The 24,989-nt window shown below is 44.0% G+C and overlaps 1 protein-coding gene across 2 annotated transcripts in view; it reads left to right on the top strand.

The window, feature by feature from the left end:
• The window catches only part of Myo1d (myosin ID), a 297,930-nt gene that overhangs the window by 209,700 nt on the left and 63,241 nt on the right, over positions 1-24,989 (top strand). For both annotated transcript variants that reach the window (XM_011249085.2, NM_177390.3), the window contains one exon: positions 12,768-12,922. In XM_011249085.2, coding sequence (XP_011247387.1) covers positions 12,768-12,922 — 155 coding nt within the window. The remainder of the gene's footprint in view (positions 1-12,767; positions 12,923-24,989) is intronic.

Below are 24,989 nucleotides of genomic sequence, written 5' to 3'. Positions count from 1 at the left end.
CTCTGGATGAGTGTATATTTCATTTCTAAAGTATGCAGTTCATTTGCAACAAGAATGACGTATAGGCTGTAAACATTCTTCTTGATGGTGCCCTTGACCTCTGTCAGGATATGTGAAATATTTAGAAGAATCAAAGTTGTCATCTATTCCATGTAGTGAGATGGATTAAGGTTGGAAACTTGCAGAACAGTTCTTTTGGAGGGTTACATCAAGGTGTTATAATCAAAAGTGGAAAGCCCTTGTTAGACAGTGATGTAAATTAGCCCTTTAATCGGCCGATTACAATTAGTTTCGTTGACTTGAATAACATTGATCAGAACTACTAGATTCTTAGCAAGCACTTGTGTATAAAATCAGTTTTATTGGTTTTAAGACTACATTTTTTAATTGCCCAAGGCCCATATTTTGTATAATAGGGTTTTTTCACCATTAAAATGCCAGATGGTTCATATATATATTGGTATAGTATTTGGAGAACATTGCCCAAGAGTGTGGTCCTGGGGACTTCAGCATCCCTTAGATGCATCTGTTTTAAAACACGCTAATTAATTTTCATCACTATGATGCTTAGTTCCTAAAAGAGTAAAATAATTACTTGGTTCTGTTTAATTTAGGTAGAAAGCATTTCCAATATAGAGCCCCCCCATCACATTTAAAATACAATTTGTCAAGAGGATATTTTTTTTTTTTTGTTTATTAGGGAATTGAGTCTTAGGTACAACTAGGTAGTCTTTCCACAATAATTTTTTAAAAGATTTATTTTATTTACTATATGTAAGTACACTGGAGCTGTCTTTAGACACCAGAAGAGGGAATCAAGTCTTGTTACAGATGGCTGTAAGCGACCATGTGGTTGCTGGGATTTGAACTCAGGACCTCCAGAAGAGCAGTCTGTGCTCTTAACCGCTGAGCCATCTCTCCAGCTCCCACAATATATTTATAAAATGAGTATGTCTTTATTGGAGCTGAAGTGTAGTTCTCAAAGATTAAACATGTACTTAACATGACAAGATCCTGGGTTCAATTCTAAACATCTCCCCCCATCAAAAAGGGTTCATTTATCTTAGGGTCCATTGCTGTGAAGAGAAACCATGACTATGGCAATTCTTATAAAGGAAAACATTTAATTGGGTCTGGCTTTCAGTTTCAGAGGTTCAGTACATTATTGTTATGGTAGGAAGCATGATAGTGTCCAGGCAGACATGGAGAAGGAACTTAGAGCTCTACATCTTGATGCACAGGCAGCAGAAGGGAACTGTGTGCCACACTCAGTGTAGCTTGAGCAAAAGAGACCTCAAAGCCCACCCCTCATAGTGACACACTTCCTTCAGCAAGGCCAGTGCCTTCTGATCATGCCACTTCCTATGACCAAGCATTCACACGCATGAATCTATGGGAGCCATACCTATTCAAACCACCACACATGTTTTGGTTACAATTGATGAATAATAAATTATCCTGGGCTGGCTCAGCAAGTAAAGGTGCCAGCTGCCAAAACTGACAGTCTGAGTTCAGTCTCTAGAACCCACAGGGCCATAGGTTTTCCCCTCACCTCCACATAGACACACACAGACAGTAAATTCATAAAAATGCAATACATTGCAGCACTCAGGAGGCAGAGGCAACTTGACCTCTTTTGAGTCTAAGTCCTGCATGGTTTACAAAGTGAGTTCCAGATAAACAAAGGCTACTTAATGAAACAGTCTTTTAAAAAGAATTAACTATCTCAAACATAGAAGCAAGACATCTTATGGTTCTCATTTCTTGAGTCAGGAATCTAACAAAGCAGATGGTGAATCTCTGTTCCTTAGGGTCCAGGATCTCCAGTACCTCAGAGGCTAGGGACTCAGGTCATTGGGAGGCTCACCTAGTGGTCAGCACTTGCCGTAAGTGTGAAGATGGCAACTGGAATGTCTCCAAAGCCTCGAGATTCTTAGCTTCTCTAAGCATGGAGATCTGCAAGTTTCTTCTCTCTCTCTCTCTCTCTCTCTCTCTCTCTCTCTCTCTCTCTCTCTCTCTCTCTCTCTTCTCCTTCTTCTTCCCTCTCCTCCTCCTCCTCCTCCTCCTCCTCCTCCTTCTCCTTCTTCTCCTTCTCCTCCTCCTCCTCCTCCTCCTCCTCTTCCTCCTCTCATAATCCTCCTGCCTCAGCCTCCTGACTTCTTGTATTACAGACTGGTACTACCACTCCTGGCTGTGGTCTTCATGTGAGGCACTCAGGGAACTGCATTGTCTATACTAAAAGGCACTCAGCCTCGTGTTGGTGCATTTATTAGGTAAAGGCACTTCGTAGCATAGCCCTCAAACAAAAGGAAGAGCAATTCAATGGGAATAGCGGTAAAGAATTTGGGATCATGTTTGAAATTCCCCACAAGCTACCCTCTGCAAAACAAACAAACAAACAAATAAATACAACCTCAAATTTCTCTGTTTAGAATGTTGCCAGGCAGTGGTGATGCATAACTTTAATCTCAGCACTCAAGAGGCAGGCAGAAGCAGGTGGATCTCTGAGTTTGAGGCTAGCCTAGTCTACAGAGTGAGTTCCTGCACAGCCTGGAGTACACAGAAAAACCCTGTCTCAAAAAGACAGCATGCAAGCATGCATTTCTCTGGTTGAATGCCCAGCACTCTATTTTTTAAAAGCATGAAATTGATACTGTCATTCCATATAGTTCCATGACATAGCACCTGCCTACTATACCTATGGCTCAGCACTCAGAACCAAGTGTGTGTGAGAATGTGAGAAAGAGTGTGTATGTGTGTAAATAAATGTGTGCTTTCCCTCCCAAGATTCCCCCAAAGTTTTGTCCCCTGATGGTATAAGGTTTTAAGGTCAAAAACCGAGATTCCCCCAAAGTTTTGTCCCCTGATGGTATAAGGTTTCAAGGTCAAAAACCAAGATCGTAATCATTTAATTGAGTCCAGGTTGCACTCCCTAAATAGCATTCCTTCCATCTTAAGATCAGTGAACTAAACAAGTTGTCCATGGACTATGATGGAGTAGCCTCCATGGATCCCCATTTGAAGGAGAGTGTTTGGGAGGCTCATCACCCCTGGTCATCTGTGTTTGCAGCTTGCCTTCATAACCTACTACTTCCCACAGAAAAGGGGTTCAGAAGTGTCTGTGTTGTGTGACTTCTGTTCCTTTAGTGCTATCTGAAATCTAAACCCACCCCTGTGAATCTAGATGGAGCTACTGCGCATGGTCTTCTCTGTTAGAGGGAGAGGAGCACAGCCAGGAATCTGCTAAACTAACTGCTCCATGTTTGAACGTCTTGTGCTGCTGTGACAGGGTCCTTGAGACTCTTAGAACCCTGGTGTCAATGGAGAGAATTCACAAGGCATGCCCTGAAGATCTTTACAGCGTCTTTCATGTCTGGAAGACTCTTTGAAGCAATGCTTCAGATGTTTCTGAGGTTGCGACAATGGATCTTACAATCCTCCTCTGGATTTGATCCATTGCCCTGAAACCATTTCTTAATTGAAGAATCATTTGCCATCTGGAGAAGCTGAGAATAAGGAACAGTTGTATTTTGAAGCCCAGCAGTTGCGGACTTCTTTATATTTCCTCTAAATACTGCATGAAAGATGAACAGTTCTTTATTTGGGTCTCTTCTTTCCTCTCACATTTTTCATAGCAGAAAGCCAGCCGGAATTCCCTTCACTCTATCTAAAACCTCCTTATCTGGACCATGACATTCTCTGTCCCCACCACCTCACTGACACCAGTGTAGTCACATTACCACCCCTTCATAACCACAATGCCTTTTATACTGCTCTGAGGTTGTTTTTCTTCCCTTCCTAGCTGCCTTCACTTCACACCTCCTAGAAACTCATCCCTGAGTCCCCCAGGAGGCTTCTCTTCCACCTCCTACTCACATCCCGAAGCCTATGCCAACTGTGTTAAGGCTGTTACAGTGGCATCCCCTCTTCTCTCCAGATTTTTATTCCAGTGACTGTTGCTAAGTAACAAAGCAACCCAGACCCAGGAGAAATAAATAATTAAATCACCATCTTATCATGCTCACAGATTCTGTGGGCTGAGTTTGGAAGGGTCAGTGCGGCCCGTTCACCTCTGCTGCGTGGTGCCTTGGGCATCAGCTGGGAAATGCTAAGGCTGCTTCTCAGCAACTTCTGTGCACTGAGACCCATTTGGCTCCTGTGAGACCCACATGGGAACTGGATCCCGGTGGTGACTATCTACAAGGCTGGAAACTTAATCAAAGTATGTGGCTGGAGGTGGGGCCTTTAGGAGGCGATTATCACCGGATAAGGTCTTCAGAATAGAGCCCTTGTTGAAAACTGATGGCTGTGTTGGAAGAAAGACCTAAGAATTCACACGTACTCTACAAGATATTAGCAAGAAGGATGTTTCTACATCTTCCCCTAAACGATGTACCAGAGTTGTATGCCACAGTAAACCTTGCTTCCTCATCATTTGCCTTGCCTGTGATGCTGTGATATCATGCTATTACAATAGCAAAAAGACTAGGATAAACAATGGGTGTGAAACACTGAAGCCCTAGAGTTTGTCTGGCCCAGTACCAATACTGCTGACCCAGAATGTCTGTGCTCTGTAAGACTTGGCATCCTCTCAACATGGTAACCTAGGGGACAGTCAGCTTGGGGCACAAGCATTTAGTTGTTTACAAGAAGATAAACTCTCACTTATCCTAAGCAGTGATATGTCCCTGATGAAGCAGTACCAGTAAGATTTGGGGTTTAAATCTTATTGAGACAAGAAGGCTGGAGCAAGAGGGCAGAGAGGGAGGAGAAAAGGAGGAAAGAGTGGGGGTTGGGGGAGAGGGAGATTACACGGAACCCTGTGAAGAGGCAGCCCAACTGGCTTCCAAGTGTCGATGGGAAGACAGAATGAACAGAGCGTTCTCCATTGAGAAGGAGCCAAATCAATTTGCTGAGATCAAAAGAGCATAATTATTATGGCCCTGTAGTCAAGCTGAAGAAATGAAGTAGAGAATGGGAAATTCAGGAGACAGTGTATATTTCAGAAGACAAGCAGGACCTGGAGAAATTCCATGGCCACTTGGACTTCAGCCACACCTACATCTCTCTGGAGGGCAGACGTGCCCAAGTTACTGTGGTCTTCTAGGATATGTGCTGAGAGGGCTGGAGCCAGCTGAGAGAAGAGGTCTTCCGCTGAGAGAACCACAGAGTAAATCACTTCCCCGACCCCCCCCACAAAGGGAATCGAGACACAGTGGTCTCCTCCCAGGAAGTTCTCTGTGGTCCCTGAGGGGAGAATTTGTTACTATGACCCAGCCTATCATATTGTTTAGTCTCTTGTCATAAAGCACTGAGCCTTTGCCTATGAGTCACATGCTCCAAACATCTGTGGCTTCTTGGAGCTCATTTTTAAAATTCTGCATTTTATAGCTGTTATTTCTAGGACGCACGGTTTTGTCTGACATGCACATGGGGGTACAATCAGGTTGAGGTGTAAGGACACAACAGAAAGGGGAATGTGAAGGAAAACAGACAAGGAAAATGACAGTTACAGTGACCCTCAGCAGACTATGACCCCTACCTGCTACAGCAACCAACAAGCTTAAATTTCAAACTACCTTCATGCACTTTTGGTGGTTGCGAGGGTTTGAACCCAGGGACCCAAGAGTGCAAGCCAAGTGCTCAGCCACTGCATGGCACACCAAGGCCAAAGGTAATCATGGGGGAAAGGAGAAGCTACATTCTGTTGCTCTAAGAATTTAAATAGCCTCTTTTTAAGTTCACCAGCATAATCACCTTTAAAAATTAGAATTTGTTGTAGATTAGCGTAGCTCTCAGAACTCATCTGATAAGTTTCCTTGTGCAGTAGTAGTTAGCAAGAAACTCAGAACCAATGAAAATGCAGAGAATACCAGTTGGTGGTGTGCTCAGCCACAGGTGGGACATCACCCCCTGCCAGGGCTGGGAACACTATAGAAGAGGAAGCAGAAAGACTGTAAGACCCAGAGGTCAAGGAGGACCCGAGCAAAGCCGCGTCTCCTAGATGAGAGAGGACTGCTGTACTCCGGAACTTACACAGCTGTGGTCAGCATTCTAGCCCGGAGGGAGGAGCACTGTGAACCCCCACCCTAACTGAAGAGTGATTTACAGATTCTGACAGCTCCTAGGGGAAGGAGAGACAGTCTTAAGGGTGTGTCGCCTGGTAGGTTGATGCTGTGCAGTGGATGGCCCCACACCTACGAGTATATGGTCAGCACAAATTGGACTCAGTGGATAACTTTTACAAAAAGAAAGAGGAGCTGAAGCAGCGAAGAGTAGAGCAATCAGAAGAGAAGTGAGGGTAAAGATGATTAAAATATGTTTTATAAATTCTCAAACAATTAATATAAATGTATTAAATTAGCTTTCCCATGCATGTGCTTATTTTTCTGTACTAAAGATTGGACACATGGCCTTACATATGCTAAGCAAGCACTCTCCCACCAAACTACATTCCCAGGCTTGCATTTATTTGTTTGTTTGTGGTTTTATTTTGAGACAGGGTCTACCAGGCTCTCTGAAGATCAATAATTTTTTTTTAATTCTTAGTCTGGTAGTATATGCCCATGTAAATCAAGGATAGGGCAAATAGTTTACTGTTACTACAGTGGACCCCTGAGTTCAACAGTAATCGTCTCTGTGGCCCATAGAGTTTTTACAGCTGGGCACAGCAGCTAGAGCATCTGTAATAGAGCATCTGTAATCCAGTGCTCTGTGCACTGGAGGAGGACTGCTGCAGGTTCGAGTTTGGCTGCATGGCAGAGTGAGACTATTTCACGCCCACCCACCTACTCTCAAGATACTGAAATCCCCAAAGTCCCCCAAAATACAGTTTTATGCAGATCTGGAGCTAAAACTGAAAAAACGGAAAAGAGCAGCCAGGAGAGCACTCTGGTGCGCAGGTGTGTCTCCTGTCTCAGTGTTAGTGTCAGCATTGCCCATCTGTATGCTTGGGGATCTGTGAATGTTAATAAATGTTACATACAACACACATGCAAATTATACTGTAACTTGTACTTCAGCTTTAGAACATACCAAACGTACAAAATATGCTTTTTCTGGCATTTCAGACGTATGTATCGTGTGCTTTGAGAATATTCACTCGCCACTCTCCTCTCCGTCTTCCCCTCTCCCTCCCACTACTCCCCTTGTTTCCTGACTAGTCCCCTGCAATTTTCATATCATATATATCTAGATTCCACATATGGGAGAAATCTATGGTTCTATATAGAGGAGGAAACGTGCAACCTTTGTCTTTTTTAGTCTGCCTTACTTAACATAATCATCTCCAGGCCTGATCATGTTTCACAAAGAGACATAACATCCTTTTTTTCTTTCTGCTAAGCAAAATTCCACTGAGTACATATGCCACCTTTTAACCCATCCATCTGTTGATAGGAATCTGGGCTGGCTTCTCAGCTTGGCTGCTGTGGACATGAGTGTGCAGCGCTCTGTTATGTTTCCCTCCTTCAGCTGTATGCCTGGAGTGCTGTTGCTGAATTATTTAGTAGCTGTCTTTTGTTTTTTGGGGAATCTCCGTGTTGATTTCTATGATAGCAATACATTTACATTCCTACCAGCAGTTAGATGCCTAATCTCTTTTTTTTTTTTTTTTTAATGAGTATGGGCCTTTGCCTGCATGTAAGTCTATGCACCATATGCATGCAGTACCTTCGGAGGCCAGAAGAAGGCATTGGATGCTCTGGGACTGGAGTCACAGAGAGTTCTGAGCTGTCGTGGTCCTTTAGAAGAGCAGCCAGAGCTCTCACCTGATAAGCCACCTCTTCATCCCCTACACCTCAATTTTTAAAAATCCTGCTGAACTGTTAATTCAAGTTGTATAAGAGTGGGGTTATATTTCTAATTTTCAGTTCATTACTTCTTTTACCTGTTATTTATAAAAAATAAGTAAGATATAGATATCAATTAAAAATCATATTACTGAGCCGGGCATGGTGGCACACGCCTTTAATCCCAGCACTCGGGAGGCAGAGGCAGGCAGATTTCTGAGTTCGAGAGCAGCCTGGTCTACAAAGTGAGTTCCAGGACAGCCAGGGCTATACAGAGAAACTCTGTCTCAAAAAATCACATTACTGACTAGAGGGATGGCTCAGAGGCTAAGAATGCATACTGCTCTTCCAGAGGACCCAATTTCTGTTCCCAGCACCCCCATAAAGTACTTTGCACCTACCTGTAACCCCAGCTCCAAGAGATTCTCTTCTGAACCCCAAAGGCACCTATGTGTATGTGTCGTGGATACACACACACACACACACACAATCTTTTACACACACAATCTTTTTGGTTTGGTTATATTAAAAGATCCAGGTAGAGTTCTCCATGGTCATCCAGATCTGAGGCCTTTCGTTCTTTAATTCCAAGGGGGCAAAATGTGTTTTCTCCTCTCTCTACAGCACTTTATTGCCAAAGATTACCAAGTAGTTAAGAAAAGCTAGACCAATAAAAATGATGAGCCAGTAATAAATACAAGTGAGCCCCTGCCACTTGCTGTAGAAGGGGCTGTCATTTGTATACATGAGGTATTATAAAATAAAAATAATGCATATCAGAATTGTATGCTTGCCTTAAAGAATTGAAAGCCATCCAGGCTGACCTCAAGGATTGCCCCTCTAGTAAGCCAAGCATAAATCATGCAGAGAGCAGGAAGATGTGGCCTCCTAATCAACTGAGCTTTACTAATGTTTTCCTAACACAAGCTGTCCTTTCAGTTGTGAATTCAACTTGTTGATTATTTTGGATTTTTCCATTTGTACTCATGATATTCACATCAGATTGCCGGGCATGGGGGGCACTCATAGAAGCCCATAAGAGAGAGAGAAGATGAAACATCAAATCTTGCTATCAGAATTAAGTAAAATAATCAGGATGGCTTCCACATTTCTCTGTGTAATAGAGCATTCTAAGTCATATAAGAATTATCATCCAGTCCTGATAGCACCTGTAATCCCAGCATTTGGAAGGCTCTGAGGCAGAAGAATGCAGAAGAATTCCATGCCACTGGCCACAAAGTCCAGAGGAGGTTGAGCCCCAGGAATTGAATGGGCATCTGAGATGTCATGGCTGAAGTGGACTTCACAGACAGATCCCTCTCAACCCACAGCCCTCCTACTCACCATGCAGCCACCCAGAACAGTTTGTCTGCCTCCAGAAAGAGGGACCTCATCTTTCCTTGTGTAGTGGAGCAAGCTCAGTACTTCTGTCTGTCTCTCTTGAGAACCAGGACTAGGCACACAGTAAAACCTAAATACACACCGAGAGAACTCATTTGCACTCGCAGCAGATGCAGCGTCCCTTCTCAGAGAAAGATAGGGAAGGAGGTGGGGGTGGGAGTGGGCTCTGGTGAGGAAGGAAGGGCATTCTGGGAAGTGGTCCTCTGTGTGACCACAAGTGGGGGCCACAGCAGCCTGCTGCCTCAGCTGCTCTTGCCAGCCCCTGTAGCTAATGGCTCCCGGAAAGTGCTAGCGGTTACTGCTGCTCCTGATCTCATTTTATTAGGTTTTAATCAAGCTTTCCTGTGAAGTGCTGGATAAATTCAATTTTAGATTTCACAAATAAAGTAATCAAATGAGAGTGGGGCATCATAGGCATAAAATATTTTTCAAATGAAAATGATATTTTTAATTTAATCATCTGGATGCAATATGTCTAAGTAGCAGAGAAATTGCTGTACTGCCTGTCTTACCCCTTAGCCTCAGACAGCCATTTGTTCAAAAGTTAGCAAGTGATTTCCAATGATTTAACTGTTTTCCCTGCTCTCCATTAAACAGTGACCTGACAATAGTTAAACTGCACCACAGCCAGAGCATGGTGGGATGGCTCCGTGGGGAAAGGCACTGGCCACCAAGCCCGATGCCTGAGCACTATCCCTGAGATACACACCGTGGAAGGCGAGATCCATCTCCCACCCGGTGACTTCTGACCTCCACACGTGAACTGTGTGGCCAGTGGGTGTCCACACTCATAAATAAGCAAATAAAGTCTACTGAGAACTCACCTCATATGAAGACATTTTCACAGGAGTACAATTTATGAATCTTACGTTCATTTATGTGGTATTTGGGAAAGTTTCATGTGATATGGCTGGGTGTGTAGCTCTGTGGTAGAGTATTTGCTAGCATGCTGAAGGCACCGAGTTGGATCCCCAGCACAGAAAGAAAAAGGAAGAAAGAAAAAGAAAGAGAGAGAGAGGGAGGGAGAGACAGACAGACAGACAGACAAACAGAAAAGAGAGGAAGGGAAGAAGGAAGGAAGAGAAGAGAGGAAGGGGAGGAAGGAAGGAAGGAAGGAAGGAAGGAAGGAAGGAAGGAAGGAAGGAAGGAAGGAAGGAGAGAAAATAGAAAATAGAAGCAAACAGAAAAAATTAAACTGGGTATGATAGAAAAAAAAAAAAACCCGCAGTGTGATCAATTAGTAGCCTGACTTCTGGTCTCTGGTCTCTGAGCACCTTGAACCCTGCTTTCCTCCTCTGTAAAATGGATGGTTCTCCCTAGCCTTCCAGATCTACAACTGAAGAGTCTTTCCCTGTGCTTGGATAGTCTCCCGAACCTGACTGTACTGACTCCCCTGAGATCCAGCCCTGGTGCCAGCACATGCACTGTCCTGCAGCTTCCTGGTCCCTGCTGGTTGCTTGCTCACTGATGGTACCAGTGGCAGTGAGGGGGTGCACATCAGTATTGCCTGCAGTGGGAAATGCCCAAGATGAGAGATAGCTCTAATGTCTGCTTTGTTGCCCAAAGTAGGATGCCTTGGGAGCAAAATGGTCAGAGAGCTGTAATTTTTAATTTGAATGTAATAAAATTGGCTTTCATGATTAAAGCTGGTACCCAGGTCTGAGAGTCTTAACCCATTGTAGTAAACACTGCCATGGTCAGGACACACAGTGGCTCCATCATACTAGAATTTTGAGTACCACTGAAATCATGTGTGTGACTGACTGCTTACACTCAACGTAACACCTTTGCTGTTTATGCTTGTTATAGACTAATCTGCACCATCAGTTTGTTCTTTCTCATAACTGAGGATTGCTTATAGATGTCTCTTGGTTTGTTTGTCCAGTACCTATTGATAGGCATTTGATTACATTCATTGGAGACATCACAGGGCTACTACAAACAATCATGTATATAAATTTTGTATTAACAAAGGTTTGAGGTTTTGTGGGGGTGTGGGTATGTGTCTGTCTGTGTGTCAGTGTTTATGTCTGTATTCTGGATTTTTTTCAGGCAGGTTTGTGGTCTATATCTCATGATTTTTATTTGTATCTTCTAAATTGCTAAGAACATTAACACTGTTTCATGTTCACTTGCCATGCCGGTTGCCTTCTTTGGTGCAGTAATTTCTTATCATTAGTTTTTGTCTAGAAGTTTGAGAGTTAACGTTTTATATTTAGACCTCTGGTCCACTTTGGATTGAGTTGTGAGGGCTGTGGCTTGAATAAACACTTGTTTCTGTTAGAAAATAGATGCCCAGCTACCCCAGGTTGTCAGATTGCCTTCCTCTGCTGAGTCACATTTGCACCTCTGTGGCCGACACACAGGTCATAGTTCTGTGGCTGTATTTCTGATCTTCATTTTCATTTCTTCACATTTACGTTGTCCTGGTGACTTCAGCTTTATAGCTATCATGAAATTCAACGACGCAAGTCTTCCAACCTTGCTTTTCTTTTTCAAAACCGCTGTGCTGGTCTAGCTCCCTCGCCTTCCTAGCTCCCTCGCCTTCCCACGTACACGGCAGACGCAGCTTTTTGATATTTAACCAAAACATTTTGTCTGAGACTGTCTTACATCTATAAATCAGTTTATAGAAAATTGACATCTAAACAGTACTGAGTTTTCCAGTCTCTAAATGTATTTTCTCTTCATCTTTAGGGTCTTTTTTTTTTTCATCTGTATTGTAATTTGACTTTATCAGTATTTAATAGTTTTCAATATATAGGCCCTATACACACACTTTGTTAGATTTCTAAATATTTTATCTTTTAAAAAGTCATTGAAGGGACAGGTATTTTATTTCTTTGTTTTTTTTTGTTTTGTTTTATTTTTTGTTTCATTGTGTATTTTTCAAATATGTCATTGGATTCAGTTTGCTAATGGTTTTATAGCCAAGTTCATAGCGGGCATCAGTTTATTATTTTCTTGTGCTATCTATTTCTGGTGTCAGAATGATGATTCTTAAAATGAGTTAAATGTGTTCCCTTCTATTTCCTAGAAGAGATATGGAGAATTTATGGAATTTCTTTAGATGGGTGGTACAATTCACTAACGAAATCATCTGGGCCTGGAATGTCTCTTAAAATTTTTAGGAGATTTAATTTCTCCAATAGACACAAATCAGTCAGGCTCTTTGGAGGAGAGAGGGGGTTAGTAGCTTGTGCTTCCAAGGAATTGTTTAGTCTAAGTTGTTGAATTCAGTTGTACCTAGAGTTGTTCAAATAATCCCTTCTTCTATTCAGTGTCACTGTGGTCTGTGCTGAGAGCCCCCTTGTGTTCCTAGTCCTGGCAATAATGTCTCTCCATTTCTGTCTCTTAAGCTAGAAGCTTGTCAGTTTTATTCATTTTCTGAAAGAATCATCATTTTGTTACCTTGATTTCCAAACACGTTCATTTCTTACTTTTATTGTTTTCTTTTGTCTCCTTACTCCATGAAACTTGTTAAAGGTTAAAATCGTCACCATCGTTGCTATGGCCTGCTCTAATTCATTCTTCCAGGAGATACCCTAACAGCCTCTGTGTGTTCCCTCCTTGCAGTTGACTGGTCTGAGTGTCTCCAATGGAAAGGACCAACTTGTAGTGTTCCATACAAAAGACAACAAAGACCTCATTGTCTGCCTCTTCAGCAAACAGCCAACCCATGAGAGTCGTATTGGAGAACTTGTTGGAGTCCTGGTGAATCATTTCAAGAGGTAAAATTTTATTTTTGTAGATAAAAGACAACTTTTAAATACACAAAATGTTGAATCATACTTATCACTAACCTTGGTTTGTGCCAATGTGAATATATTGTTTTCCTCCACAAGGACAAATTAAAGCATCTTTTTCATAGAAGGTGAAATTAGCATCCGGCCTTATTTCAGGGCCAGGAGTGATCCTCTGCTTTTCCAGGATCTAGCTTTGTCAACAATGAGAGATTCCCTCATGGTTCTTTCGTTGCTACCAATCCAAATGTAATGTAATTCAGTCCAAACAATAGAAGAAATTACTTTATTATTCTTATGGCCACTGCTTCACATTTATCCCAACGTAATCAGTTAGTGTGTCTGCTGAGGCTATAAACAAGTTAGAAAGCAGGTTTAAGGTAGTATGTGGTTTATAAAGGTTGAGGAAACTCCCAGGACAAGGAGACATTGTTATGGAAACAGTTATGACAGAAGAGAGCCTATGCTGAGAAAACTCACTCTAAAGCAGCATGGTGTCTGGGGGAAGGGCACAGGGAGTTGGAGAGATGGCTCAGCACTTAAGAGTACCAGCTACTCTTCCAGAGGACCCAGGTTCAGTTCTCAGCCCCAGAGGCTTTCAGCCATTTGTAATTACAGTTCCAGGGGGTCCAACACCTTGTTCTGGCCTCTGTGGGCATTACATACTTATGTGGTACAGAGATATACATGCAGGCAAAACACCCATCACATACACATAAAAATAGTAAAATTAAAAAATATAGATAATGGACTACAGATCTCTGCTCCCTCCTCCCCCCAGTGGTGGGAACTAGTCAGTAAATACTTTTAAACAGGAGAGTAGATTATCAGGTTATTTGTTGGAATGTTGGAGATGGTCATGGAGTGACCATGCTGTAAGCCGTCATGGAGTATTGGGGCAGGGCCCTCTCCTAGTTTACGTTCTAATTGTGGTGTGCTTTCTCCCCCCGCCCCAACCCCAACCCCAACCCCACCCTATCCTGACGTGAGAACGAACAAGGTCATGCTACAAAATCAGTGGTGGCAAATGGTACAGGTAGCAGTCCCTTTTCTTCCTGAAAGACAGTTCCATGTTCTTAGAAATGTTCAGAGCTGCCTGCTAGTGTTAGACCCATGACCACATGTTCTACTGTCTTTATTCTTGCTGATAAATGTATATCGTGTAATGTAAGCAGTCTTGTTTTGTTTGGGACATGATTTCTGTGTTGACCAGGCTGACTTCAAACTCACAGAGATTCATCTGCCCCTGTCTTCTGAGTACACTAGTCTTTGCTATTAAGCCTTGTATTCTAAATCAAAATGGATCTTTACATATTTATATATCTTATAAATTATGCTTAGTGGTCACTTGGTAGACCACTCTAGAATGTATAGAATTGATAAAAAAAAAAGTGTGTGTGTGTGTGTGTGTGTGAAAGAGAGAGAGAGAGAGAGAGAGAGAGAGAGAGAATGAATGAGAATAAGCCTAGTGGAGGTAGCACTCCATTAATCCTAGCACTCAAAGGCAGAAGTAAGTCTTTCTCTGAGTTCAAGGGCAGCCTGATCTACAGACTGAATTCCAGGACATAGTCAGGCTACACAGAGAAACCCTATCTCAAAATAGGATGTGGGGGGGGGGGTGTGGTGTGTGTGTGTGTGATGCACGTATAGACTTTATGATGGTTCATCCATATTGTCAGCTTAACTGGACTGGGGGATGCCCAGGACTTGAGTAAAGCTCTCTGTTGGGTGTCTGTGAGAGCATTCCCTGAGCCAGTTAACATGTGTAGCAGTAGCTGAGAAGGAAGAGCCTGGCTCTTTGTGTGGGTGGCATCATCCAGGAGGCTGGGGCCCAGATGGCTTCCCTGCATCTGCCCTACAACTGTAAAGCTAAGCTTGCAGAAGGGTTCCGAATGAAAGGCTATGATGGAAGCGGCTGCTGTAAATGTCCCTAGCTCACATGAGCAAGCGTGTCTTCCTGTAAATATTTAGTCATGGCAAAGTACGGACAACAGAAGGAATCATAGCTGATTGTCTCTGACTTGAAGACTTGCACTAATGAGCACAGTTGTCTTGCCCGAGGAGTTGAAGTGCTCCTGTCTCAGTCTGAGGTCTTGTTTAGTAAATTCCAGCTGGCATTAAAGGTCTTCACCCCATGATGGAACTGGAACCCATCTGTGGCTCTCTTGTAGTGTGCACATTGTTCCTAGGTATGGGGCTCCTACTTCTTACGTAAGAGAGAATTTGTCATTTCTTCAAATTTTCTAGATGTAAGAAAAGAAAATTACCGAGATGCTAACACTTTTTCCCAGTTTATCCTTGTGTCTGTCTTATGAACTTGGAGATCAATTAGTAACAAGGCATTAATCTCCCTTTCCCAAAACCAGGAGAGTCGGACTTGAAATTTCAGCTTAAAGTTATAATCATCAACCTGCTACTTACTTGATGAGGAAAATCAATTTCATTTTATTTTTCTGGCCATAGTAATTTATTGTCTGGTCTCTATCATTGGTGAGGTCATCACAGTTCTCAGCGGGCTTTGCAAGCAGACTGGTGTTGCATGTAATCTTAGCTGTCCTGTGTCGATGATGAAAATCCAGAAGGGAGAGGGATTGGGTTCATTACAACTCATTGTTTCCTAGATTTTTCCCTAAGCACATTCTGAGAAATTTTAAAGTCAGAAGTCAGAGGGAACAGGGTTCAAAACTGCACGGCACGTCAGCCCATAGACCAATGAGGCTGCACATACCCTTAGAATACAAGGAGGCAAGTCCATTTGAAAGCTCAGCTCTACCTGTGTACTCACCAGACTGAGAAGAGAAGAGGTCCGCAGAAGAGAAATCTACTGTGTCATAGAAGGCTTCCCACTAACAGGTAACACTCCTGAGTAAGTGCAGGAGTGGGCGAAGGGAAGACAAAGAGAGCAGGCTGGTAACTGCAGAGCAGAGCTGAACAGAAGTGGTCACGGGGCCCACAGCAGGCCTGTGTCCTCTGAGTCATACAGACCCCAGTGACAAAGAATACATACAAGCAGAGGGAAGGGTGTCCTGTACAGAAGACTTGGCAGGGCTGGAGGGAGACCCTAACCCAACTTGAAACCTCAGCACAATTTAGCTGGGTAACCCCTTCCCCCTAGGGCTACTCTCCAGCAAGAGAAAATTAGCAAAGGCAGATAGAGAAAGGGGGGAAAGAAGAATAAGCTTTATATGTATATAAGAAGCAGGAGAGTCTGGGTGTGGTGGCACATTCCTGTCATCTTAGCCCTCACAACACGCAGACAGAGGATCAAGAGTTTGGCAGAGTAAGCATAGTGTCACACTTTAATCTCAGCACTCAGGAAGCAGAGGCAGGCAGGCTTCACAAAGACCCTGTCTCAAGGGAAAAAAAAAAGGAAGAAACAATAAAAGAGAGAGAGTGTCAAGGTGGAGTGACAGGGACTAGATCTCTATAACCCTCACTTAAACAACAACAGAAATAAATATGGAAAAGATGTTTACAAGGCCTAGGACATCAGGCAAGGTCAGACAGTGCTTGCTGGAAGGTAAAAACAAGGCGAGTCCTGGGCAGACACCAGGCCATGGTGTAGAACACAGGACTCTCCCTGAGGCTCTGGGTAGCCTGAGGAGACTAGGCCAGCAAGTCTGAAGATGAAAGTGCCAGAGAGAAGATGCAAGGTCTCATAAGACCCGCTTAGGCACCCCAACGAGCTAACAAGTGTGTGATGAGGGGACCTCACAGCTAGGGAATGGCACCCAGAGAGTGACAGGCAGGCTGGGCACCCCACAGTCACAGGCCTTTGTGTCAGGAGACCTTGCCTCAGGAAGAGAAGTACTACTGGCCTGATGAACAGTGCTTCTGTAGCAGCTACTGTCTGGTAAATCTTCTAAGCTAAGCCCACCTGCTTCCGTAGAAAATATCCTGGGGCAGATCTCATTGTTATTTATAAGAACACAAAAATTTCACAACCAGTAAGATAGAATTCATGTTTGACATCCAAAGATTACCAGGCATACAAATGGCAAGAATACACAACCCACGATTTCAGACATTTATGAGTTAACTTGAAACAGAAGACAAGGGCCACGTCAATTCAGTCCATTGCTCTTCATCACCGTCTTCTTGGGGGAGCTTAAGCCATCCAGTTGCTGGCACTTCCCTCCATGTAGTCCCACACTAACCACAGCTCAGGAAATAAGCCCTTTTCTTTCACCTCACCCTGAACCTGTTATTCCTGCCCCTCCCCGAGCATGCGCTCGTGTGTTTCATGTGACCTAAAGCACCTGAAGGCAGTGAGGGAGCCTGGGGGTCCGTGGGCTAAGCCCGTGCTTTCCCATGGCGCTACACCCCCGGCCCAGAAGATAGACTTTAATAAAGCGTTTTCTGAAAGGTAACCCTCAGATTCTTCAGGGCTAAGGATGGAGTTCAGGGGTGAGGGAAATGCCTGGAAGCACAGCACATCAGACTCAATCCCCAGTATACACACACGCACCAAAAGATATCCAACTCATGGATAAACCATCAGAACAGATGCCACCCAGGAACATCCAACAGAACCATGCCGGCTAGTCCCAGCTAGAGTCCACGGATGAGAAATCTCTAAGGTCAGATGCGTTTGGGATATGCCAGTGAAGCCATCAGGTTTGCCTCCTGCAGGACTTCTCAGTGCCTTTCTTTTCACACAAGAGTCAGTAGGACAGCAAGAGCACTCTGTTGATGCAAAGGCATTTCTGAAGTAGGAGGGAGGGCAAGGCACGGTCGGAATGGTATGTGTGGCTAGCCACGTGTGTGGACACAGATATCTCCTTATAGAGACAAACTCCACGTCTAGGTTAGAATGCACACTGGGAGCTGGACATTGCCTCATGTCTATTACCCCAGCATGTGGGCACTCCTCCTCCTCCCAAACATCTGTATTATGGTAGGAACACTTTTTGTTGCAGCGTCCTTACTTAGGGTGATATGCTCCGTGTATCTTGATGCACCTTGCCTTTTTTCCTACTAATCCAACATGTACAGCTACAGGTATAAGTAGACATATACACATGTAGCTATCCCGAAAGCTATGCAGGAAGCAGGCTCAGCCTCTGGAGAAGGAACACCTCAGCTCTGGGAGAAAGATGGCACTGAGACAGCTTGTTCACTCACTGCCAGCCTTTGACAATGAGTTTGCTACCATACTTTTTTCAGTTAATAGATGGCAGCCTGGTTTTAGCATTTTATAGATGGCTCTGAATTCTTTCATATGCTCCTTTTCCTGATTAGAGAAGTAGAACAAAAGAGCTGTCTCAGCAAACGATGTGCTTTATGATATTTCTGTATCTTGATCCTCCTGCTGTTACTGCTGTTCCCAATCTCCCCCGTAACAGGGACACAGGGAAGCTGAGCTTTCTGAGGCTTGGAGGCAAGGTCAGCCACACCAGTCTGCTTACAGGCAGTAGACACAGTGGACCTGCCTCTTAGCCTGCAATTCACTCGGCAGTGACTACCTGCCAGTAATGAGGATTCTGCCCATCAATAAACAGATGGTGTCATCTTGGCCCTTCCTAACGAAGAAGTCACCAAAAAACTGCAATATTAAGCTGTCAAAGGACCCATCTGCCCTATGCAGCTGTCCAGGCATTTGCCTGTCTGGATGCTGGAAACCTCAGTATAGCCCCAGTCTCAGACATGGAAATTTCCTTTTTCCTGTTCTGTGTCTACGGTGAAAGCAGAAGTTAGTGCCATCTGCTGCCTTGCATCTTAGAAGCTGTATCTATATCTGCTTCAGTAAAGGTAAAGGGGCACTGTTGCTGAATAGTTGAACACTTGACCTGCTTCTCAGATGGAGCATGCTCGCTCCCTGTCTGATTGTCTGTCTGTCTGTCTGTCTCAGTCTGTGTGTGTGTGTCTCTCTCTCTCTCTGTCTCTCTGTCTCTCTCTGTCTCTGTCTCTCTCTGTCTCTCTCTCTCTCTGTCTCTGTCTCTCTCTCTCTGCCTTTCCTTTAACTCTCCATCAAACTGTTAGGTAGACTGTCACTTCCCAGGTAGGACAAGGAGAGTGGCACGGAGAGAAGCACCTCCTGACCATGGCGGGAGAAACAGAAGAATGTCACATCCCAGCCACCTCACGTCATCCCTCCCCCACCCCATCCTCGCCCAACCCCTTCCAGATATTCCCTGTACCTCCCCGCTCCTTGGGAAACGTTTTCGTGATCCGTGGCAGGCATTTCTAGACTACTTCCCCCAAATAGCTGGATACTCAGCAATGTAATTTATATTCCAACTAAAAATCTACAAGCAAAATTAACACAGTTGAGACTAACCAGATTGCCAGCCATAGAGGATTTGTTCTTTCTTTGTTTTTTCAAGAAAGGGTCTCACTATATACCTCTGCCATGGAACTCATTATGTAAACCAAGCTAGCCTCAAGCTGCCTCCCAAGTGCTGGGATTCAAGGCATGTGTACTATGCCTAGCTTTTTCATTAATTTTGACCCATCTCAGTGGAATATATGAGTACTTCCTCCCACCTCCAGGGTCTTGCCATATAGCCCAAATTGGCCTCCAATTTACTGTCTTTGTCCTGTGTCACCCTCTTGAGTGTTTGGACTGCAGGAACCTGTCACCATGGTCATCTTGGGCTATTTAGAATTAGTGAAGTAGTACAGTTTAAAAGTGAGTAGTCATGGGTCACATTGCTTTGCTGCCAGTAGAGATGCATATGGAAACAGGGAAGGAGAGACACTTTCCTCAGTGTATAGATTGGAAATTCTACTCAAACACTGACCTGGTGGCAGAGATGGCCTTCCCTTGTGGTCCTGTCACCTTGTAGGCCTTCCCCCGCTGCCCTACAGGGAGCCAGGCTTCCATCTGCATCCGACCCGACAAGCCTCTCCTGTGTGTGCTTACTGCAGTACTCTGGCTGGCATACGAGTCCACGGGACAGAGGCTTTGTTTCCGCTCTTCACAGCAGTCCTCATGTGGTAAGCAGTGCCGGGCACACGGAAGGGTCTCTGTAATACTAGTTGAAAGCTGTTAAGCAGTTAGCTGCCATGAATGAGAGCCAGCTGGCACTAGGGTGCCTCTGGCCCTTCCTCACAGACATTTGTACCTTGCCTACCAGAAAATGTGAAAGACGGGAAGAATCCCTTTACAGCGCCCTGCCCTTATGAGCACCTCCTTCCCTGCACTGTTCATAGTATAGCTCTAAGTAATGCAATGTATTCAGAGACCAAGTGATTAGGTATTTCAAGATATAAAGTCAGCAACTAAAAAGTTTATGCGCTGGAAGAGCCGCGGGTATGTGATGTGCTGAGGGCTGCAGCTTCTCCTTCACTCTTCCTTAACAACTAAACAACTAGACATAATTTCAGACTCTCCTTGTCAGTGAGCTGTCGAGGAGGCAGGATGCAGAGAGTCCTGCTCACATCAGCAGTTCCTTAATAAGTAAAAGACTTTGAAACCACACTGGCGGCTGTGCACATGAGCCGGCTCCCAGCTTAAAAGCTGAGCTGGGGATTCTAACTACAAACAGGTGGACTGGAAGGGGAACCCAGAAGCCTCCACATGCCCCCTTTCATGTGAGGACCCCAGGGCTGAAAGATGTCTTCTTTGCTATGGGGCCTATAAGGACAGATACGAACAACAGGAAAGATATACATAAGAGCTATAAGAAAAGCCTATTTCTGAAAGAATTGTAACAGGAAATTCATATTATAGAAGCTCTCTGCTTCAAGAAGTATAGGACATATGGAGATGAATGAAAGCACTGACTGAGAAACAGCTAAAAATGTTCAGGTAGCCAAATCAAGCCAAAGATTTTAAAGCTGTTAGGTCAGTGTTAAAGAGTGAAAACAGCAGTCGATGTCACAGAAAATAGATTTGAAAAATAATGATAAGGCAGTATATAGATGAGAGTGATGATTTATGGTTTTTAATTATATGGTATGTGGGGTGAGAGGGAACATTTACACATGCGTTGCAAGTACCAGAAGAGACCAGATGCCCCTGGAGCTGGAGTTATAGGCGATCTGTACCTCCTGACATGAGCGTTAGGAACAGACCTTGAGTCCCTGCAAAAGTAGCAGGTGTTTCTAACCTCTGAGCGTCTCTCCAGTTTCTAACCTCTGAGCGTTTCTCCAGTTTCTAACCTCTGAGCGTCTCTCCAGTTTCTAACCTCTGAGCGTCTCTCCAGTTTCTAACCTCTGAGCGTCTCTCCAGTCCCAAGAACAATGATTTAGAAAACGTCAGAGAGGACCGAGAACAAAGGTCTCACATTCAAATGGCAGCTGTGCTTGAAAAGGACGCTGTGGAACAAAAGTGATTGTGGATTCTCAAAGATCTACCTATATGTATTTAATTTTAACCTCTCTGAAATTTAGATGGGACTTATAATTGATAGGTTGCCATAGCTACAACAGGCAATTATATGAAAGAAGATGCATCTTACAGGATGGTGTTTTATACTCTGTAAAACATGTTCATTTAAAGCTTTAAGAAGAAAACTTCTCGCTGGGCGTGGTGGCGCACGCCTTTAATCCCGGCACTTGGGAGGCAGAGGCAGGTGGATTTCTGAGTTCGAGGCCAACCTGGTCTACAAAGTGAGTTCCAGGACAGCCAGGGCTACACAGAGAAACCCTGTCTCAGAAAAAAAAAAAAAAAAAGAAGAAAACTTCTCTATACTCCAAGTATTTTATGTGGAGAGCTAGTGAATGTCTGTGTGTTACCATAATGGCTTTGAATTTAAGGATTCTCTCTGTCTCTCTCTGTCTCTCTCTGTCTCTCTCTCTCTCTCTCTCTCTCTCTCTGTGTGTGTGTGTGTGTGTGTGTGTGTGTGTGTGTATGTGTGTGTGTGTGTATCTGTGTGTCAGTGTACACAATTAGAAATGTGGACAATTCCCTTATGGGGGACAAAAAATAAGATTGCTTTTCCAGCAGCAGTAAATATCTCAACCCCCTGGAGCAACATCTTCAGTCTTTTGAGAGGTAAAAGTTAGGACTCAAAAATTATATGCCCAACCAAGCTGTCATTTGTGTTTAGCAGTCAAACACCTCAGGAAGTGTATCTGCTCCTGGCATTCGTTGGCAGAGGGACAACTATGATGAGAAATTCAAAGCCTGTCACAACCTCCATCTTTTGTCTTCTGTTTACCATCTTTACTGTCCCCAAGTGGCTCCTTCTGTATGACTGGAGACGTCTGCAAATAATTCTCAGGGAAAGTAAGGGCATTATCTGGGGTCTGTTGTCCAAAAATCCCAGTTCCCAGCAGCCAGAGCAATGAGATTGTCATAGTGTGGGTATCCAGTGGCAGTCACTTCGAGCAGAGAAATGGGTGTTTTTTATCGTAGTCTTCAATACAGAGAGGATGAGGTTTGGGAGAGGATGAGGTATATCCAGGTAGGAGTGCTCGGAGGTGAAGTGTGAGAAGCTGGTCCTGTCTACAAAGAGCAGAAGTGGACTGGAGAGGCGGCTTACTCGGTAAAGTGCCTGCTCTGCAAGCTTAAGAACCTGACTTCTGACCCCTCTCAAAGCCAGCCACTGAGGCTCGTGCTGCCCAGAGATGGGCACGTCGTGCTGCCAGCTAGCAAGCTCCAGATTCATTGGGAGGTCCTGTCTCGGAAAATGAGGTGGAAAACAACAGAAGAAAAACCTGACATCAACCTCTAATGTGCACATGGTCCTCCAAAGTGTGCACATGCAGACAACCATACCTGCGCGCGCGCACACACACACACACACACACACACTCCGCACAAACACACACAGAGTAAAAATGATCCTAGTCAGGAAAGATAGTATAGCTTTTTTTTTTAATTGTGAATATGGGGGCTGGTAAAATGGCTCAGAGGTTAAGAGCACTGGCTGCTCTTCCAGAGGTCCTGAGTTCAATTCCAAGCAACCACATGATGGCTTATAACCATCTATAATGAGATCTGGTGACCTTTTCTGGCCTACAGGCATACATGCAGGCATAACACTGTATGTATACATAATAAATAAATTAAATCTTTTTTTAAAATTGTGAGTGCATTAAAGCTATAAGAGAGTCCATTAAGACTTTACATGGTTAAGTAGACTATGATATTTCCATGCAGTTAAACAGCATGCATCCATTATGAGGAAGCAGTGATGAGCTTCCTCTTTGTGCCAGGCTCCCTAGAGTCCTTTGCATTGACATTGTTGAGAATATTTGCTCATTGGGCCAGGTGCAGGGTCCATCCAAGGCTGCTAAAGCAATACAGGAATCCAAATCTCTACACACAACAAAGTTTATGAGGCTTCATAGCTGATAGGAAGGGATCAGGCTGAGCACATCACATTTTAACATGGCTGATTTGCTGAATTGAGACCACAAAATTGGTTGTTTGGGGTTTGTTTCCGTCATCTTGTTTTATTGGGTTGGGTTGGGTTGGTTTTGAGATAAGATCTTTCTGCATAATCCTAGCTATGCTAGAACTTGGTGTGTAAACCAGTCTGGCCTCAAACTCACAGAGATCCTCCTGCCTCTGCCTCCTGAAAGCCAAGGTTAAAGGTGTGTGCCACCACACACAGCCAAAAGTAGATTTTTAAAAAATAAAACCACTAAATCTTCAGATTTTAAAAGTTATTTTCAAGTAAAATGCAAAGTAAATATCCCCTAATCTGCTGAAAAGAAAGGCCAGGCTAAGGGGAGGGTTTGGAGGGAAAGGGGGTAGAGGGTAATGGGGATTAGAAATGCTACTAGATAGAGGAATCCCACAGCCCAGCCCTGTCTGTAACATCTGCTTGTCACAACGTTGCAGGGCCCACCCAAGGCTGCTAAACACCACCAGGAGATGTCAGTCCTCATAAGCAAGAAGTTTGCAGTGGGGCCCCACCTGCCCCTTCCCAGATAGGAAACCCCATGTACAAATAGCAGACCTCTACATAACAAACTCAAGCTATTTATACATATGCTCAGAGCCATCTGTGGAAACAAGAGCACAGAGAGAAATTTTAAAGGTTTTCTGTGTGACTAAGCCAGGGCCCAAATCAAACAGTAATGAGTGCTGTCTCCTGTGAACACTGCACCTGCTCTTCTCACCCTCTGTGCTGGGCCTGTAGACCCTGAGCCTCCTGCTTCTGAAATAGAGCTCCCTCTAGGGTGCAGGGTACACAGGCTTCCTCCTTTGTACCCGCCTTTATGATGGAGGCTTTCTAAGGGCATTTTTGTGCAGATCAAAGCTATTTATTTGCTTTGTGACGTGTCCATCATTCCCTTTCATGTGGAAAAAATAAATCCCAAAGTGCATCCTTTCAGCCTCTCTGCAGGTAGATAATGTACATTTAGAATAGTCATATTAGTTTTTGAAAGGTCATAACACTGAACTTTTCAAAGTAGGTCAAAATGGAGCTACTGAGGTATTCCCAAATTCACCGGATAATTAGTAGATAACACCGTGGTTCGTGCTGTTTTGCGTTTTTCCTAACATGAATGTCAGCTATAACTCTAATGGGATTTTAAAAAGCTTTCCTTAATGTGTTTATCTCAGGTCCTGTGAGCTATGTTGGGATCAGGATCTTATATAACCGTAACACACGTAACCTAGTGGTTTATCTGCAGCAAACACCGCTCTATTTCATGCCATTACTCAGCAGGCATTTACAGGACACACACTAGACACTGGGTTGTGAGTGGGTATAGGGGGCCATAAAGATGAACTACTCAAGTCAAACGACTTCAGGGAAGTGGCCAGCTGCAGGCACGGTGGAGCAGGATTCCCCCCAGAGAAGAGAGCAGAAAGAGAAATCTTGATGGAGGGCAATGTCCTCCATCAGCGCAGAGGGAGAAACTGGGAGATTGCAAGGAATCAAAGGAAGACTGGAAGAAATGAGCCAGAGCTTACAAACTCCTATAACTATGCATTTGAACTTTCTCATATAAATACTGTGGAGTCAGTAAGTATAACAGCATAAAACTGGAGGCTGGAGAGATGTATTAGCAGCTAAGAGCATTTGTTGCTCTTTCAGAGGACCTAGGTTCAATTCCTAGCACCGAGAAGGTAGCTAACACCATCTGTAGCTCAACCAAGAGACCACACTCTCCTCTAGCCTCTGCAGTCACTACACACATGTGGTAC

This window comes from Mus musculus, chromosome 11, assembly GCF_000001635.26.
Source record: "Mus musculus strain C57BL/6J chromosome 11, GRCm38.p6 C57BL/6J".
Taxonomy (NCBI): Eukaryota; Metazoa; Chordata; class Mammalia; order Rodentia; family Muridae; genus Mus; species Mus musculus.
This window is presented reverse-complemented; position numbering and strand designations above follow the sequence as displayed.